A 20,157-nucleotide genomic window follows, 5' to 3' on the forward strand; every position below is an offset into this window, starting at 1 on the left:
TGACTATTTTGTAACTACCAATTTATAGTTTTTAATCCCTTCATCTTTTCACCCTGCCTCCACCCCCTCCCATCTGTCACCCCAACAAATCTACTACCCATCTGACACCATACATAGTTATTACAATGTTATTGACTATATCCCTTATCCTATACCCTACATCCCCATAAGTACTTTGTAACAACAAATTTGTACTTTATCCCTTTACCTTCTTTCACCCACACCCCCAATCCCCTTCCCATCTGGAAATCACCAAATGTTCTCTGTATCTATGAGTTTGTTTCTGTTTTGCTCATTAATTTTGTTCTTAGATTCTGCATATAATCAAAATCACATTGCATCTGTCTTTGTCTGATACACTCCACTCAGCACAATACCCTCCAGGTCCATACATGCCACCGCAGATGGCAAGAACTCATTCCCATCCATGCCCGAGCAATATTCCATTGTACATATGTATCACCTCCTCTTTATCCATTCTTCCTTCAACGGACACTCAGGCTGCCTCCACATCTTGGCCATTGTAAACAATGCTGCAATGAACATATGGATGCATACGTCCCCTTGAAGTAACGCTTGGGTTTCGTCAGAAAAATACCTTGAAGTAGGTTACTGGGTCCTTCTTTGTCTCTTGTTATAGCCTTCGTTTTAAAGTCTATTTTGTCTGGTATAAGTATTGCTACCCCAGGTTTTTTTGTTTTTGTTTCTTTCATTTTCATGAAATATCTTTTTCCATTTCTTTACTTTCAGTGTGTATGTCTTTCAATCTGAAGTGAGTCTCTTGTAGGCAGCATTATGTAAGGGTTTTGTTTTATTAACCATTCAGCCTTCCTATGTCTTTTGAGTGGAGCATTTAATCCATTTACATTAATTGTTGATAGATATATACCTATTGCCATATTATTATTTATAATTTTGATCTGTTTTTCCCCCCTTCTTAAAGAAGTCCCTCTAAAATTCCTTGTAATACTGGGTTGGTGGTGATGAATTCCTTTAGCTTTTTCTTGTCTGGGAAGCTCTTTATCTGTCCTTCGATTCTAAATGTTAGCCTTGCTGGGTAGAGTACTCCTGTTATAGGTCCTTGCTTTTCATCACATTGAATATTTTGTGCCAATTCCTTCTGTCCTGCAAAGTTTCCGTTGAGAAATCACCTGACAATCTTATGAGAGCTCCTTTATAAGTTACTAGTTGCCTTTCTCTTACTGTTTTTAGGATTCTCTCCTTGTCTTTAACCTTTGCCTTTCTAATTATGAGTCTTGGTGTGGGCCTGTTTGGGTTCATCTTGTTTGGGACTCTCTGCACTTCCTGGACTTGTATGTCTATTTCCTTCACCAGGTAGGAAAGTTTTCAGTCATTATTTCTTCAAATAGGTTCTCAATCCCTTGCTTTCTCTCTTCTCCTTTCGGTACCCCTATGATGTGAATGTTGTTATGTTTGATGTTGTCCCAGTGGTCTCTTCAACTCTCCTCATTTTTTTTTGCGGGGTGGGGGAGGATTCTTTTTTCTTTTTGCTGTTCTGATTGGACGTTTCCTGCTACCTTGTCTTCCAAATCACTGATTCAATGCTCTGCTTCATCTAGTCGCTGGTGATTCCTTCTAGTGCATTCTTCATTTCACTTATTGTATTCTTCACTTCTGACTGGTTCTTTTTTATGGTTTCTATGTCCTTATTTATGCTTGCTATCTCTTTGTTGAAGTTCTCACTAAGTTCCTTGAGCATCCTCATAACCATTGTTTTGAATTTTGTATTCGGTAGGTAGCTTGCCTCCATTTCGCTTAGTCCTTTTCTGGATTTTTCACCTGTTCTTTCATTTAGGATGCATTTCGTTTTCTCATTTTGGCTGCCTCTCTGTGTTTGTTTCTATGTATTATGTAGATCTGCTATGTCTCCTTGTGTTGGCCAGGTAGCTTAATGTAGTAGGTGTCCTGTGGGGGGCCCAGTGGCACAGTCTCCCTGGTCACCTGAGCCAGCTGCTCCAGGAGTGTCCCTTGTGTGGCTTGTATGTGCCTCCTGTTAAAGTTGAGCCTTGATTGTTATTGGCATATCAGTGGATGGTATTAACCTTCAGGCTGACTGTCTCTGGGGTTTGGTCACATCCATAGCTTATGGGCTGCTGTGCAGAAGGCTTACCCCACTGAGTGGGATTCACCTCAGCAGGCTCTGGTGCCTATTGAGACCACTCTTTTGTGTCTGCCACTTATGGGGCTGATTGGTTGGTGCTCTGTTGTGCTCTGAAGACATCCTCCAAGTATGTTGGTTCTGGAGCCTTTTGGAAAGGGCTCTGATGCAGGCCCACTCAGCTACTGCCTGACTGGCCGGGGCTATCTGATAGGAGCTACAAAGTGATCTACAGTTGTTGGCTGCCTATGCTAACCCTGGAAGCATGTGGGAGAGACCATGCTGTGAACCGAGGATGGCTGCCATCAGTACCAAGCCTAAGGTAACTCCATAAAAAGCCAGGACACTCAGAGGCCCCTTGTCAGCTTCCAGCTCCAGTTTGGTTCATCCACTGATTAAATCCTCATGTGCTATGTGAGTTAAGTGAGGCAGGCTGGTAGGGAGTCACTAGAGTGGGAAGAGTTGCGGTCACCAGGTTAATGTAGACTCTGGTTTGGTGTCAATGCTGATCCTGGCGTGACTCAGCAAAAATCTCACCAATTTCAATCACTGCTCACCTGGGGTGCGTGGATTCTGATAGTTTTTCAAGAACGACCGCAATGCGGGAGGGGCTTGCTGCTCATGGAGAAAATGCCTCCAGCTGTGGGTAAGTTGCAGGGGGCGCTGGGGCAGTGCCCAGCTGAGTCAAGAGGGTGGAGCGATGGATCTCACCAGGCCAATCAGATTCAGATTTGGCCTGTAGGGGCAGGCTCAACATAGGAAAGATGGTGCCTGCCGGCCTACTGCATGGGAAGAAGACCCACGTCTCACAGGGAAAATGCCAACTGTCCTCCAGTCCTCCACCTCAGTCTGCCTCCTGTATGTTTCTGACGCTCCCTGAGTTACCATCTCTCCGCTGGAGCCCAAGGTAAGTGCCCGCCAATGAGTGAGTCTCTGTGCGGGGCATTAAGAGGACATCTGGGTTTCCTGCAGCTTTCTGTCCCACTCGAATGTTCGGAATCCACACTGTTTTTCACAGCTAGATGTTATGGGAGCTCCTGTTCCCAGCACCAGTACTTGGGCTGGGGACCCTGCTGTGGGTGGTTGGGTATCCTCACTCCTCCAGGGGGAACCTCCACAGCCGAGGTATCCCTCCTGATTTTCAACCGCCACAGAGGTTTGAGGCCTGTTCTGCGTTTCCGTCCCTCCTACTAGTCCCGTCGTGGCTTCTTTATATTTTTAATCATAGGTCTTCTGTTTGGCTAGACTTCAGATGGTTCTCCAGGTTGATTGTTCAATAATTTAGTTGTAATTGTAATGTGTTCACAAGGACACAGGCACAGTGTTTCCTCTACCATCTTGGATCTCCTCTTTTGACTTTTTTAATGTGGCTACTAGATTTAAAATTACTGGAACTTGTGGCTCTCATTATATTTCTTTTGAACAGTACTCCAATAGCAGTATCCCTTATTTCTAATAAGTGATCAATATCCAGACGGGGTAAATATAGCTCAGTGGTTAGAAGAACAGGTTTTGGAGACAGATAACTCTAAGTTCTAGTGCTTCTGTTTATGGATAGGGTGACATTAGCAAGTCACTAATTTCTCTGTTTCTAATGGGATAATGCCTTCCTTATAATTGAATTCATGCCTTAAAGCATCTGATAAATGGGAACTCTTATTATGATTATGAGAATATTTTTGATTATGTTCTTTTAGAAACCATGCGATGCACCCTACAAAGTTCCGTGACATTCTTCTCAGCAGGAGCTTACCCCAATGGGAACGTCACCACAGCCTTTGTTCCTTTAGAGCATTTCTTCCTTTTGTCACATTCAAAGCTGTTTGGTTCACCCAGTGAGGCACCCATAGCAAAGAGGGATTTCTGCTGAACATTTACCCTATCACACCAGCCATGTTTCATACTATTATTGCAAAGGTGGCAATAAGAAACCAGGGTAAATCAAATTGTATGTGTGATGATAATATAGTTTTATAGAGATCCTCCTTCCATCTCATCCGTCTTAATTTGTCCATTCAGCCAAAAATGAGGAGGCCAAATTTACATGTTCAATTACATATTTGCTCAGGTTTACTTTCCTTCTTTCTTGGTGTTTAGTTTTCTATTTTAGTGGTCTATTACAGATGTCTTTTGTTGGGTTTATTATAGTGGTCCAGTCTTATTTACATATACCTCATAGACTTCTAGAAGGAAGGCAGGTTAGAGATCCTATTTTACATATCACATCTCATTCTTCCCATTATGCTTACAAATTAGATCCACACAAAGTAATGTAATAGGATAAAATATGAATATGTCTTAAGAGAATAATTATCTTTGAAAATGTCCATCTCAAAGCTATAGATAAGTAGAGAGAAATAATTTCCTCTCATTTATCCCATAAGCTTTTATATGACTATATTAAGTGCAGATGAAGCTGGTAATTATGGTTTTTCCTCTGAAGACGAGGCCCCTGAGAAAGTTTCTCCCTCATCCAGAGCACCTATAAGTACCGTGTTTCCCTGAAAGTAAGACCTGGCTGGACAATCAGCTCTAATACATCTTTTGGAGCAAAAATTAAGACCCGGTTTTATATTATATTATGTTAGATAAGACCCATACTTATATTATAGTAAAATAAGACCGGGTATTATATTAATTTTTGCTCCAAAAGATGCATTAGAGCTGATTGTCCAGCCAGGTCTTATTTTCGGGGAAACACAGTAAGGCTTTAGCAGACCATGCTTTTAGCAGAGCCTATTTAGATCTCCTGACACTGGGTGTAGTCAAAGGTTGATCCTTTTAAGGTTTAAAAGATAGGCCAGATATAAAGGCATATAAAAGGTGATTTTCATGCTCTTTACCAGTAGCAATGTTGCCACTGAGTCAGACCAGGTCTACCTTAAAATCAAATCAAGGTTAAGAGGAGAAAATGCCCAAGGAAAGGTTGCAAACCAAATGACCACAGGAACAAGGCAGGTATGGTAGGTTGGGATGGGCCAACTGAAGCCCACGAGCCAACTCCTGTTCTTGTCAATAGTTGTATCAGAACACAGCCAAGGTCATTCGTTTGTATATTGCCTCTAGTTACTTTTGCACCACAAGGTAGAGCTAAGTAGCTGCAACAGAAAACACCTGGCCCTAAAGCCACACCATATGGTGCTTTACAAAACAAGTTTCTGACTCTTAGTGTTATAAAGAAATGGTCCTGGGTTAAGAGACTCCCAGCTGTCTTTACTAGAAGAAAACCGATGGCACAAGGGTAATGAAAATGGGGCTGGATAATAATATTCCACAACAGTGTGGGGTAGGCAGCTGGGAGCACTGCGGCCTGTGAACTAGCGAGTGGATGCCAGCAGTGCTCCGCTCCAGCGAATATTAATCGATGCCGTGAGGGAATATGGTCCCGTGGTGCCAGGACCTCTGATGATGTTCAAGAGAAGGTAGGGTGCTGAGTAGTTAAATACATGTCTCTCCATTTATAATGGTAGCAAGTAATTCCAAAATTTTATTTAACATTTGTAAAGCCAGCCTCCTGCCTAAAACCTTAAATTTAAGAGAATTTATTCTCTAATGAATAAACGCTATTACAAAGCAGAAGGCAGGCTTTGTAGATTTTCATGTTTAGCTTCCCCTCTGAACAAATCTTAAGAGAGGTTTTTTTCTCTTGCTGAGTTTGTTCCACATTCCTGCTCATCCTTTGAGGAAACAGTTGACAAAGCCATCCTGTCTACCCTTGATTTATTTTATGAGAAGCACATCTAGCCTGAGTCTCCCTTTGTCAAAGACAGCAGTTTATCCTTTAGAGGTTTGGGTGAGGTCAGCGTCATTATCATTATTATCGTTATCATCACGACCAACACTTATAAAAAGCTTCGCCTTTACCATGCACCATGCACCGTGCTCATTATTGGTCCATTTTCCTCATTTGTATCCTGAGAGTGAAGAAGGTTAAATAATCGTCCATAATCACATCGCTAGAAAGTGTTGGAGTTATCAACAAGGGCCCTTACCCACTACCCAACCTAACTGTATTTCCCTACCTATTGGTTTTCTAACTCTGCTGAGCGTGTGTGTGTGGTGGTGGTGATGGTGGTGGTTATGGTGCTGGTGGTGGTGATGGTGGTGGTGGTGGTTTTCATTTAATTCATTGGGCCTAAATTGACCAGGAAGTAGAAAAAGGCACAATAGCCAAGAGTTAGTATTAATTCTTCTAGAGTTCTACCTCTCATAAGAAAATAAGGACATTTTTCTGAGGTTTTGCCTGGTAGAAATGGCCGGGGCGGACAGGGGGAACAGCCTTCACATAATAAATTGTCAATTTCTGGTGCGCCCTGACCCTGGGTGTTTACTCTCAAAGGTGCCCTAAAATGACTGTGGGAGAGCCTAATTTGGGGGTAAAGCAATATCACAGGAGAAGTCATTCAAGAAGTCCAGTAGCTGCATTGAATAGTTAAAAACTGTTTTTCAAGTATTAAGAACAGAGCACAGATCTGAAGTGTTCTCATTCTCCTCTGTCTGCCTGATGGGTGTGTTAGCTACACTAACTGCCTAACGATCACATACACAGTTTTCTGAAATTCCAAGGACCTATCAAAGTGGCATTGCCAAACATTGCGTGATTTTTAAAAATGAATGTCTATGTCATTCTCTGTGCAAACACTAGAGGGCAGTCATGTCACATCAATGGAGGCCAATCCCAGATGGAACATTCTGAAGGATCTAACATGAGCTACAGAATGAATGGGACTATGTATGCAGGCTTTAAAAGAAAAACAAAAACAAACAAAAAAACTGCAAATAATTTTCAGCCTTACAGAGGGTATTTGATGATTAATTGATTGGCTATGTAAAATTTTTGTATGTGCTGGGGACTATCTTATATTTGTCACCTTTTGCTGAGCTTACTTTTGTGGTATTTGACAAAGCATATCTGTTTAAGAAGTTGATTTGAAGTGGCTTGTTTATATAAGATCCCCACCACCAAATAAAATAGCCGCAGCAAAGGAAATAGGATGACTACTGTTAAACTTAAGCCTAAACTGAGTGTGCCCTTTGCTTTTGGTTTTGGGTTTTATTTTTTTCCACTCAATATTCACAAGCAAAGCTCACCTATATGCGTATTTTGCACAAGAAACCTGAATAGCCCATTCACCTACTGTGGCCCAGCACAAAGCTAGCTCTATCCTCCATGTCCAACTCAGCTCACAAGTCAGATTCCTGGTGGTCACTTACATAAGATTCCTCATTTAACTTACTCCATTCCGTCATAAATTTGAATACACACAGAGGAAGCAGGACCCATTATTACACATTTTTCCTTAATATCCTCAGAATGTCAAGGAACTGGTAGTAAATAGGCAAGTTGGGTGGCAGCAGGCATAGAGTTACCCATAATGAGACGACCTAATCAGATAATAGCACTGAAGGCCTCTAGTAAGAAACTGAAGGTGGGGTGGGGAGATTGGGAGGGACTCTAAAGTCAAAGGGTCTTTAATGTGATCCGACAGCTCTGTGAGAGAGACAGAAAGGGAATCAAGACACTAAGTGATTATGGAACATGCCAAAGTCAGATGGCTGGGGCACCGAGGACAAACCAATCATATTTCTGGACAGCCTTCCATCATTTTTTCTACTAAGTAAGCCTGGGTACAGGAAGCATAAATATTTGCCTCTGCCACTTATTACCTGAGAGACCTTTGTCAGGACATGTGACCTTTGTTAAGTCTCTATTTCCTTAAACATAAAAAGAGGAATAACAATAATAATAACAGCTAAATTTGCAGAATGTTTGCCATATGCCAGGCACTAGTCTACACGTTTTACAGGCATTGACATATACATAGACCTTCCTAAATAACTCAGTAGGGTAGGTGTGGTGATTATTCCCATTATGCAGAGAAGAAACTGAAGCAGTAAGAGGTGGAGTAGCTGAAAATAAGTAACAGCAAAGTAACAGAGAAAATAAGTAAACTGGCAGGCTGGTTCCAGAGCCCAGACTTCTTAAATACCTGCCCTGCCTACTTCTGACTGTGAGAAACAAACTGGATGGCATATGCGTCCTTTTTCAACAACAGAGCACTACATCCAAAATGGCAGTCAATGTAATGGTTATAATAATAATCTATGGTCCATATAGTAGCAGTACAGCCCCAAAGGGCCATGCAATACTTAACACTGAACAAAAAGAGATATGAAGGAGAGACAGAGAACTAAAACTGTCCAGAAAGAATAAAGGCATTCTGATCATTGATAGGAAAGTATTGGTTACATTTTTTCAAATATGTCAGATATGTTAGCACAAAGAAGAATGACCAAACGATCTTTTTTCCACTCAGGAGGATTTGATCCCAAATCCAATATGAGGGACAAGAAAGAAGGTTGTAGAATATCTTGTTCTGAAGGCTCTTTCGTTTAGGGAAGACGTGTATTTACCTGGAAGGTACCAGACAGCTCCTCTAGAGTAATATTGAAGGTTCCTCCGGGTCCTAATGTCCTATTACAGTTATGTTTGTCAGAGGCCAGAAATCACGTTCCTAATCGCATTCCAGGCTCTACCAGGGAAATGAAAAATGGCCCAGCTTCTCAGTGGTCAATTAATCAGTGAAATAATTTACTGCCAGTCAATACTTGGCATTTGTGATTGGGAGTTGAGGTAGATTTTTGTGGAGGGAAGGTCTGAGGTGTTAGGGGTGGTGCTGACGGAGAGAAGAGTAGCTTATTATTGCCCATCGAGAGCAGAAGAAAAAGTCTGCAAGGGTTTAACTCGCATCGAGTGGTGTCCCCAACTCACCTTCATCAACCTCAAAGAGCACAAAAGTGGGTTTGTTATAGTGATAACAACAAACATTTCTTGAACACTTAGTATGGCCAGAAACTGTCCTAAGCACTTTACGTGGATTGATTTCTCAGAATTACACTATCACAGCTATACTGTTATCGCTATTTTATAAATGGGGAAACTGAGGCACAGAGCAATTAAGTAACGTGCCCAATGTCATAAAGCTAGTAAGTGACAGAGCCAAGATTTGAGCTCAGGATGTCTGAATTGTGGAGCCCACACTCCCAACAGCCCACTTCTGGAAGACTAGCTTTAGAGGAGGAATGACCTTAAAAACCCTTGTTCAAGAACTTGACGGATTTGGGAAATTGTTAGCTGAGCATATTTATGCAGAGAAAAGGGAATGTGAGCTGACCTAAAATCCAAAGTCCCCATCTGGTGCCTCAAAAAATGTGATAAATATGGCCCCTTGGTGCCTGTGTGCTAAAACTTGTAGAAAACTTCATGTTTTGAAAGTTAGCCTTAATTTTTAAAAAAGTAATCTGGAACTTACACTTTTCACTAAATAATGTCAAATATCCTCTCAATGAAAATGTAACGAAATCCCAGAGAAAGAAAGACCAGATTTTAGGGTGGTACCAGGAAGGAAAGGGCAAGGACTGGCAAAAGGCAGAAAGGAAAAGGGCAGGTTTTAGGAGTCCTGAGAAAGGGAACCCCTAACTTTTTTTTTTTGAACAATTCAGATTTAAGTATTAAATCTAAGACCAGCTGTGACAAATTTAATTTTTTCATAAGGGAGACAAAATGAGGGCCAGGTAGAGATATCAGTGATGACCTTGTCCTTACCATTTTGCCCATACATGGATGTCTAATGCACTAAAAAGCAAATCAGCCAAACCCCTTTTTAACAGAGCAATGAATGACCCAAGAGCACTCGTGAACGCCTTCCAGTCAGGCTCAGGGAATCTAGTGGATTACTGCATGTGAGGGGAAAATGCGCCCCCTCGTGGCATTTTGGAACACTGCACACACAGAGCTGGTATTCCTCAACCTTCCCATTTCTAAACTTAAAGTGTGGTTCAACAATAGATTTTTTTAAAGAGGCACAAGAAACCATAATATATTTTTGATAAAGGAAAATCTTGCCAGTAGTGCAGGTCACTGGTCCAAGAAATGTTAAATGATTTGTCAACAAAATGGGAAAATGAGAAATTGTAAGGTTATCCTATACATATGTAGATAAATACATTGTAATGATGATATTTTTATCAGCTTTAGAACCTCCTATTGCTAGTATTGATGAAGGAGAAAAGCACTCAGTAAATTATATTTTCTTTTTCTCTCGTAAACATTCATCAAGGAATCCAGACTTATCTAAAATATTCTTTACTTGGTCCCATATAGTCCCAAACCTGATTCTTTCCTTTTCCAATCATGAAAGTTTCCTTTTTCAATCACAAAACTTTATCAATTTGTGGAAACATCTTGACAGACCCACAGTTTTAGAAAGGTGGTGTTTAAGCTGTCTCCAAAAGTATTCATATTTTTAAAACATATTTTCATGAGAAAGCAATCCCCAGGAGCAATGAAATATCTAATTAGGAAGCAATTATGTTTGCGGCTGCAATTATAGCCATGATTGAATATGTAAACCTGTGGCAGAATTAGAAAATAATCATTTCTTTTTCTAAATTTTCCTAAACCAAGTTTTCCAAATCCATTGTGGAAGCATGTGCCACCCTTTTTCTGCACAACCCCTCTCACCTTGGGAGCCTTCCTGAGCAGCTATAAAAGAGAGTTTGCTGGAAGGCAGCAAGTTATTCATGCTCTTACGCTGGCTTTCGGTCCTGCTCTGCTGCTTCAGGAGTTGGACTTGTAAGTCATTTCCCAAGGGATGAGTGTGTTGCAGCCTGGAATCCAGGGCACACAGTAACCAGTGTGTAAAGAGAGAACAGACGCCCAGTGAAAGAATCCAGGCTCTTCACACAGAGGCTACTTTGTGGCCTCGGTCAACACCACAGTGATAGGTGGCTTGTGCGTGGCTCTTTGGGGCTATGAATACAAATGTTCAGGTTTATTATTTATTTGGATATGAGTTTCTGGAGGGTCAGGATGTTAGAAACATGATCTTTTAAAGTACAATTTCAGTTACTCCCTGTGCAACATGAATAGTCTGTATAGTTTGAAAACTTGGATTAATTTTCCTGTTGCTCTGACTTTTTAGTTAAAATTAACAGGAAACTATCGACGAGGCTAGAAATGGAGAGAACTCCATTCATTCAAAATTTTATGACAAGTGCATTGTGGCTAGACCTTGAAACAATTTTTAAAGATCTATTAAACAAATTAATATTTCAAGTCCTGATGTTTATTTTCTCACAAAGAATACAGATATGATTTAGACCATTTAATTCTTCATTAAAGGTGGACTTGAAAAATTGATGCCAGCCATTATTATCATTTGACACGTTTAAGTAATCAGAGAGCAGTTCTTTAAAATGTTTTCCAATCAGACCATCCATTCGCTACCCATTTCTCAACCTCATCCTGCCATACGCAACACTTACCTGGGAGACCTATCGCTCCGGGCAAACCTTTGGGACCTCTTCCTGGAGGGCCACGTTCTCCCCTTTCTCCCAAGTCACCTGCATTTCATTAGAGAAATATTATTTTTCTATATATCAATAAAAATAAGGTTCTGCATTTTTTAAACTTTAGGCAAAGCCAAAATTCAGAAAGCAAAAGGTCATGAACATGCCACAAACTAGATTGTAGTAGTATGTAACAATGCAAAAACTGAGTTAATTATAATAATAGATCTAAGGGGGAAAAACAAATGATCATATCCATAGATGCTGAAAACACATTTGAAAGAATTGAGCATTCATTTCTAATACAACAGTCAATAAAATAAGAATCAATGACTACCTCCTTAACATAAAAAAAGGACTATCTCAACCCAAAAGCTAGCATGATGCTTAATGGAAAACACGTAAGCAGTTCCACTACAGTCAGAACATTATAAAGATGCCCATTTTATCACTATTATTTATCATTTGGTTTGAGGAGTTAAAACCATCCCTATTTTCAGGTGATTTCTTAAACCCTAGAAAAATCAAGTCAAAATCTACTGGAAACAATAAAAGAATTTTACTCAAAAGAATTCAGTAAAGTATCAAGGTACAAAATTAATATATGGAAACCAATAATGTTCATATACACAAACAACAACCAGTAATAAGATGTAGTAAATAGAGATCCCATTTACATTAGCAATTAAAATATAAAATAACTAGGATAAAGTTTAATCAGAAATATGCAAATCCATCATGAATTTGGAAAAATTTCTTATGGAAGAGTAGCATCATTTAAAGTTGTCAGTTCTCCCTAAGAGGAATTTTCATCAAGATCCCCATAAAAATACAGATTTTATTTTATTTTTTTAACCAGAGAGGTGATTCTGAAGTTTGTGTAGAAAAACAACATAAGCCGGACTAGCCATAAAAACTCCAAAAAGGAAAAGCAATATGAAGGGAATTAATCCTATCAAATATTAAACCAATTAAAATGTTGTGATACTGGTATATAAATAGACCAATGAAACAGAATAGAAAGTCTGAAAACAGACCCACCTACATGCAAGAATTTTGTTTGTAATAAAGGTGCCATCTTAAAGTGGGAAAAAGTTGAATAATTCAATAGTGTTGGAAAAGTCAGTAGCCAACTGGAAATAAGAAAGTTGGATCTCTTCCTCACACCACAATCCAGGACAAATTACAAATGTATCAAACATTTTAAATATAATTTAAGAACCAGAAGAAAACAAGGGAGAATTGTTTCATAAGCACAGATTTGAGTTGGACTTTCTATTATAATTCAATATCTGAAGAGTTCCTAAAATCCAATACAAAAAAGACCAACAATGCAATAAAAAATGAGCAGAATACATGAGCAAGAAAGTCAATAAAAGAAAATAAAAATGGCTCTTAAATATATGAAAAATTCCCTGACTTCACTCATAACAAAATTAATATAAATTTAGAATAACAAGGATGCTATTTTAACATATAAGATAAGCAAAATTTCCAAAGCTTAATTAAACATGTGCTATCAAGTCTGTGGAAAAATACACTATTGCACATCCCTGATAAGAGTGTAAATTGGTATAGTCTCTTGGGTAATTTGACAATCCCTCTCAAAATTGCAAATGGAAGTACCATTTTACCCAGCAATTCCACTTCTAGGAATTTATCCTAGAGATATAGATCTTATGTTGATATTTTTATATTTGCAGCCTTGCTGCCATAGCAGAAGATTGCAAACAATCTAAATGTCCATTACAGAGTTAACTACATTATGGTACTTCCACAGAATGGAATACTATACAGCTGTGAAGCAGGATGCTCTCTTTGAAATGATCTCCAAGACATATTGTTAAGTGGAAAAAAAAAAACAAGGAGAAGATCACTTACTAAAGGACAATATGATTTGTTTTTTAAAGAATGCATGAAAAATGTGTATTCATATATCCTTGTATATTATTGTTAGTAAGGATATGTAAGAAATAAATGATAGTGATTACCTAATAGGAAGAATAAAGGAAACTAGGCAGATGGGAGACAGGATTGGCAGAGAAACTCTTCACTTGTCTCCTCCCGCGCGACGAGGGTTGTGGGGAGTGAGGAGGGCGGCGCAGGGTTAAGAAATACAGTAGCCAAGAATCGTGTGCAAGCGGGGCCAAGGGACTCCAGCCTCAAGGACTGAGCCCCAAATCAGGACAACGATAACTTTCATTATTTAGGTGAGGAAGTAAAGGAGATAAAGCTTGTCAATCTCAAGATCTGTGAATCCCATACATTATAATAGGAAACTGATTCAAGACAATCACCTTTGCTTGCAGGCAGCAGAACCCTAAGTCTCAGGATGGATGTAGGTACTTCCCCAAGGGACAAAACCTATATGCATATGAATAGATGGAGAGCACATCACTGAATCACTTTCCCTGGAGGTTGTGGGAAGGAATGCAGCCACAGAGGCAGAGGCTCTCCTTAGCCGGGGAAAGGTGGGGGTCTGTGTCCACCTCTGTCAACCCCGTGAGTTCCCCAGATGGTCCCCACACGGCTGTGTCTGGCTTGGGTTGTCCCCTTTCGTCTCCCCCATTTCCCCCCAGGGGGAGTCGTACCCATCATTGACTAGCCAGCCATATTTTGGGGCCAAATGGAGATATAAGGTGTAAGCACAAAGGTGAAGCAAAGTCCCTGAAAGGATCCATCTCACAGACTCTTCTTTCTTTAGGGGCAGGTACGAGGAGACAGACGGGTAGGCTGCTGCATGGCAACATTCACTAAATATCTTTTTATACATTTTTAAATTCTTGAACAATGTAAATTTACTATTACCAAAAATAAATTAGTGAATGTCCAAAATTTAAAGTGTGCTGTCAAAAGTGCCTACATTTAACTACGGAGTCATTATTGACAGGGAATATGCTTTGGATTGCAACCAGGCATGTGTATTTGCAAAACAGTTGATTAAATTTAGGGATTCAGCAGTCACAGAACAAAGCTGCGTTAATTATCCTGGCTCCTGCAGAGACCAAACCCAGAGACATGGCCTCATTAACTAAGTGCTCTAATACCTCAGTTAGCTGGTCCTAAATGACGTCTAGGGCTCCTACTAGAAGGCATTAGCCTCCTATCCCATTGGTATAGTATTATATTCTTTTCTACAGTTTTAGAAAATGCAATGGCACTTTGTAACAAACTCTATACATCATCATTTTTCCCAACGTCTGTGTCAGCCCAACCTCATTCAATACTGAGTCATTTGTTATCATTTTAAAAACAAAGGCATGTACACAACAAAAATAGGAAGCATAGCTATATAACCATTGACACAATAGTCAAATGGTCAAAAACATCTCATTATGAAGTAATATTTATTTAGCTCATACTTTGATTTTTAACTGAATGTCCTCGTATGAATGTTTTTATGATGAATCAACTACATTTTCAAGACTATTTAAATTTCTTTAAATACTATGTAAGAACATAGAGCTCAGGATGAACTCCTATTCACATATGCCAATTTTTTCCACACTCATCAATAGGGCCTACTATATTAGGAAGATATGACAATTGGCATTTTAAAAACTAACAACTTAAACACTCTTGTTAACTTAGCAACTTAAATATCCTGTCACTGTAATTCTGGAGACTGACAATGAGAAGGGAATCTGTAAATGTGCCATAGTTTTTGAAGATGTGAGATGAAGATTATAAATTAAAACGCAACTTTCCCAGGGACAGTGGAAGTTAAACACAGTCCGGTGTGAAGCCATGTCAACTGTAAAGTGTTGCTTGCCAGGAATGAGATGTATAATACTAACCGCTGTCTTCGTTGTGATGCTGTATTTTGTTTATCGGCCATAGAAAAACAAATTTTAGATGGGCTCCAAGACAGAGCCACCCTGCAAACTTCTGCTCCACAGCAAACTGTGGTCTTGTTTATCACCAGGGTTAATCTACCTCTTCTAACGCTGGTCGTGACTTCTTTTGAGATGTTCAAAAAGCGAACATCAAGCGAACTCAAGGAACTAAAGGTCCACCTTTGTTAGCCTATTGTGTCAGAAAATACATATAAAGAGCTTATAAAATAGGCTTTACATAAGGCATGAAGGAAAAACTGCAGTTTGAGTAGAAAAACAGCTCATTACGAACAGAGTGGCTAAAATTTTTAACATTGTTCCATAGTTGCTATTTATTTCATTTATTCGAAAGCTAGATTTGATGGTCCATCTTCATGTGAGCAGATTAATATTGAAAAAGGTGTTGGTCACAATTATTATGGTACTTCCTCAACCTTCATTTACATATTGCGAGGTCTGTCTGACTCACACTAAAATATCCAAAAAAGTATGCAGCCTTACTCACAGGATTTAAAATTAATCTGCACCATGAACATTTGAAAATGGTATTTATGACATGAAAGACTGACTTAATACTAAGCAAAGTGAACATAAGGCCAGTTAGATGTCTCTTATGTTTCTGTTTGTATATACACATAAAATGTGCTTCAGGCAAGGGCTTTGGCCCTACCCTGTCTGTATAATACTGTGTAAAACATGTTGATGAGAAACAAAAATAATTTAAAATACAATTTAAGCTTTGATTATGATTTGATTATTATTTCTACTAGGACCTATTGAAAATGTTCCACTGTGTTTTTCACAGTAATGTTTTAGGAGGAAAACAATGATTTGATTAAGACATAACCTGAAGTATTGAAAGCTTTAGTAAAACTTAGTTCTGTGTTATTTGTGTGGCAATTTCTCTGGAAAAAGACTCTATACAGCAGAGCAAGACTCATACCATCCCTTCTTTATTAGCCATAGGCAAAAGGCAGCACGTGACCATGAAATACATCTCTTCTCTAATTGGCTGACCATTTATGTGTCAAACTGTAAAGTGTTTATTCTTAGGGAAAATTTGGCCTGTAACCTTTGGATGGTAGCATACTATATAAGTTTTCTATTAAACACTGTTAATATATGTAGTGGGACAAGAAAGGTCTAGTCCAGTTACCTAGAATCATACATTTCCAAATGTGTGACAGGGTTCATTGATAAAGAAAATCGGATTATACCTTTTTGCACATACCCCAAATTTTAAGAAGTAAAACTGAGATAAGATGCTGCTTTAAAGGAACCCAGTGACAGGAAAGGGATGGAGAGGGCTGGGGAAAGAAAGTCTTTTAGAAAAAAGAAAAGGACTAGATTATAGACTATGTCATAAATACTGAAGAAAAATTAGGGGAAAATCCCTTCTATGGTGAAGCAATGTTTGATAAATGATCTTAGCAATAGAGACACTTTCCAGGTTCCAAACATAGAAATATACTTTTCTTCCTCTCAAAATTAGGTTTATCTGCTAGGCCCAACACAGCCCAACCCAACCCCAATTCAATGCTGCTTAGAGCTTTGAACCCAGAAAGTTTCCCAAACATTTCCCCTTTGTTCCCAGTGGTTCTCAGCCCTAGTTGCACATTAAAATCACCAGGGTATATTTTTAAGTCTTGATGCCCAGACCAATTAAATCAGAATCTCTGGGAATGGGATCCAGACATGAGTCATGTTTAAAGCTCCTCGTGTGATTCCAATGAGCAGCCCTGGCTGAGAAATGCCGCTTTAGTCAGACTCTCCCAGCCTACCAAACTCACATAGGCATTTTCACTTCTGAAAGGGAAAAGGTGGGACTTCGGCAGAGAGTTCTGTTACTAATTCAAAGTTAAACTCTGCCCAAATATGGAGACTTCCTTTTAGCCACACACAATAGGGCTGTGATTTCTATAGTCCCGGCAAGGTGTCCCTTTTCAGTGCGAAATCCGGAGACTGCTCTACAGGAGCATTCAGCTGCCTCAGAATTTCCTGGAGGCTCCTTAGAACTCAGACTGCTGTCCCCACTCCCACCCGCACCCACAAAGTTTCTGAGCAGTGGATCTGGGTTGGGCTGGAGAACCTGCCTTCCTAACACGTCCTGGTGATGCTGATGCTCCAAGCACACCTCTCGCAGAACCACTGCTCTACAGTGAGCTCCAGGCAGCTGAGGCGTCATCCGCGGGCTCTGGCACCACAGAGCCAACTATGTCAACAACCGCCCATGGCACTGGAGTTTCTTAGAAATGGTTTACAGAGTGAGCAGGGGCTAACCATAGAGAAAGCACCTACAGTGTGAGTTCCTGGACTAGCAGGGCAACGAGGAAAGGCTATGTGATTTTCCCAGAGAAAATAACCAGCTCTCGTTAGGATGAACTGAGAGTTCTCTCCATATTTGATTTGGTCTAGCTTCTGAAATCTTTGAAATTGTGCCAGGCTTACAAGGAGCCCCAATTAGGGCTCATTTATTAACATGCACATGCCAAAAAGTATATATAATTAACGAAATTATTCCAGCGGAGGTTGTAGTTATCCAAATGCCTCAGCAATTCATTTATAAATCCAAAAAGGCAGCTTGCCCTCTGATCATTCACACCGTAATGTTTAATCCTAATTGGAGCACCACCATTTAAAAAACGAAAGTCCCTCCCTTGCTTTTGATGACACGCCTTTCTGACATTCCCCAGAGAGCCGTCAGTCACTCAACATGATACAGAAACTCTTCACTTTATTTAGTCCCCTCTGTAAATTACCCAGGGTACACACTCCCCAAGCTGATATAAATACTTGCCTCAAATAGCCAAAGCCATCTGAGGCAACCAGTCCTTCTGCAAGTCCTGCTAAATACCTAACACACTCACAACACTGTTTTTCTGAAAAATCCTGGATGCCAGGGTTTAACGTGCTTTAAATAAAAGAGGAAGAAACAAATGCTCTCACTCTCTCTCACAAGTTAAAGAAGGAATAAAGTTAGATTTACTGAGCTGAAAAAAAAAATCCATCAAAACTAAGTATCCAATGTCATTTTGTAGAAGAAGGGGTAGACAGCTTCAACTCATGATTTAATTTTTCTTATGCTAACAAATGTTGTTAGTTTAAGTAACAGAAACAAACATTCTAAGACTGCTCGACACCTTAGTAGAGCTCTACAATGTTTTTAAGGTCTCTCTCAAAAAAAAAAAGAAAAAAAGAAGGCTGAATGATCCTTTACAAGGTCCCGTAAAGTTTATTTGGAGCAATGATTGAGACACAGTATAATTGAAAAAGATCAGTGCTGAAAGTCAAAGGACCTTTACGATAGTATTTAGTCTACTGTTGTCCTACAGCAAGGTCAAGAGCATATAATATAACATTTTTCTAATCTTTACCATCACCATTATAAAAGAGAATAATACATCATATCTCACAGGCTATCTGGAGCTTGGTAGGACCTGTGAAAACATCTGGAAAAGAACAATGTGTGTTTCTGGTTTCATCTGGGAAAAATGGCTTACCTTTAGGTCCCCTCAAACCAAGAGCACCAGGGGGACCTTTAATCCCTGGGAGGCCACGAAGTCCTATGTGGCCTGGGAAACCGTTCTGTCCAGGGGGTCCTGGGGGACCAGGTAGTCCAGGTTTCCCAGGGAGACCGGAAGCTCCCGTGTCTGGACGCTTGAGACTAGCAGCCATCTCAGCAAGATGTTCTAAAAGATAATAAACAAAACAGCCCAGAAAAGTAAGACACATGAAAGTGATTCCAATAAAAAGAGAGGTATTTCAACTGCCGTTTTTCTAAACGTGTCACCAGAACTTCAAAATTGGTGATGAGAAATGAATCAAGTTGGATCCTTTTTCCATGGGCTCCCTGCCAGGAAGCTTCATGGGAGCTGTTTTCTTCAGCTCTCCCTGGATATATTTGGTCCTGCTGTTTTGAGACAAGAGGACGGGGATAAAAACCTTAAACCGCAAGGCTTTGCTGTGAGTGTTGTTCTAAAAGATTGAGTGTGTCACCTGAATCCTGACTCATTATCTGAACACCCAAGATGGGAAGAAAATTAATTTCTTAACGTAGATAGAAGTGGATGTCCAGAAGCTTTTTTTAAAAGCCAAGGACAACGTCCAGAATTAGTATTGAAACACATTTGTGATCTATCCTCACATTTTTACTTTGAAGATACTAAATAACCTGAACAATCCTGAGAATTCATGACTTCTTATGAATTTTTCTTCTCAAAAGTTTTTTCATGCTTGGAATAGACAACAGCCATTTTAAAAAGCCTGCTTCTTGGGAATGGTCACAGTCTGTCTTAAAAATTAATAACTGTGTGGGCTTTTTCTGGAACCATTAAATAGGTTAAGAATCATCCACCATGGAGAATCAAAACCATGGAGAACAAGAAAACTTTCCACTAAAATACTCCAAGGGAAATATTCTACTGTAGTATTCTTTAAAGCTTTAGGGTGTGAAGGAGAATATAAATAGGAAACACATTTCTACAATATTTTTAAATTGTTTCAGTGTGAGCATTCTAAGTTTGCTTTACATAAGTAAGAGCATAAAATTACAATTTTCTAGATATGTGATGTTTAAAATCGAAATATCCTTTCAAGATAAAATGTCTGCAATGAAGAGATTGATAGTGGTTTTCAAATATAGAGGTGACAGTTTCATTCTGGAAAACTACAAGTCTATAAGACAAATTAGATGATCCCATGAGCATACAAAGAAGAGTATTTTTTCTGACAGAATTGGTTCCAACCAGAATAAGATAATTCTTAGTTAGAAGACCCCAGTGTTATGGAATCTCCTCAGATATGGGGTATTTTTGTACATCTTCATTTTCAGTATGGTTTCAGAACTAGACC

The 20,157-nt window shown here is 39.5% G+C and overlaps 1 protein-coding gene across 2 annotated transcripts in view; it reads right to left on the bottom strand.

The window, feature by feature from the left end:
- Nucleotides 1-20,157, bottom strand: part of COL9A1 (collagen type IX alpha 1 chain) — a 91,404-nt gene that overhangs the window by 2,779 nt on the left and 68,468 nt on the right. For both annotated transcript variants that reach the window (XM_033103492.1, XM_033103491.1), the window contains 2 exons: nucleotides 18,807-18,995; nucleotides 11,447-11,524 (listed from right to left, as the gene is read on the bottom strand). In XM_033103492.1, the coding sequence (XP_032959383.1) occupies nucleotides 11,447-11,524; nucleotides 18,807-18,995 (267 nt within the window). The remainder of the gene's footprint in view (nucleotides 1-11,446; nucleotides 11,525-18,806; nucleotides 18,996-20,157) is intronic.

Source organism: Rhinolophus ferrumequinum, chromosome 3 (genome assembly GCF_004115265.2).
Source record: "Rhinolophus ferrumequinum isolate MPI-CBG mRhiFer1 chromosome 3, mRhiFer1_v1.p, whole genome shotgun sequence".
Lineage (NCBI taxonomy): Eukaryota > Metazoa > Chordata > Mammalia > Chiroptera > Rhinolophidae > Rhinolophus > Rhinolophus ferrumequinum.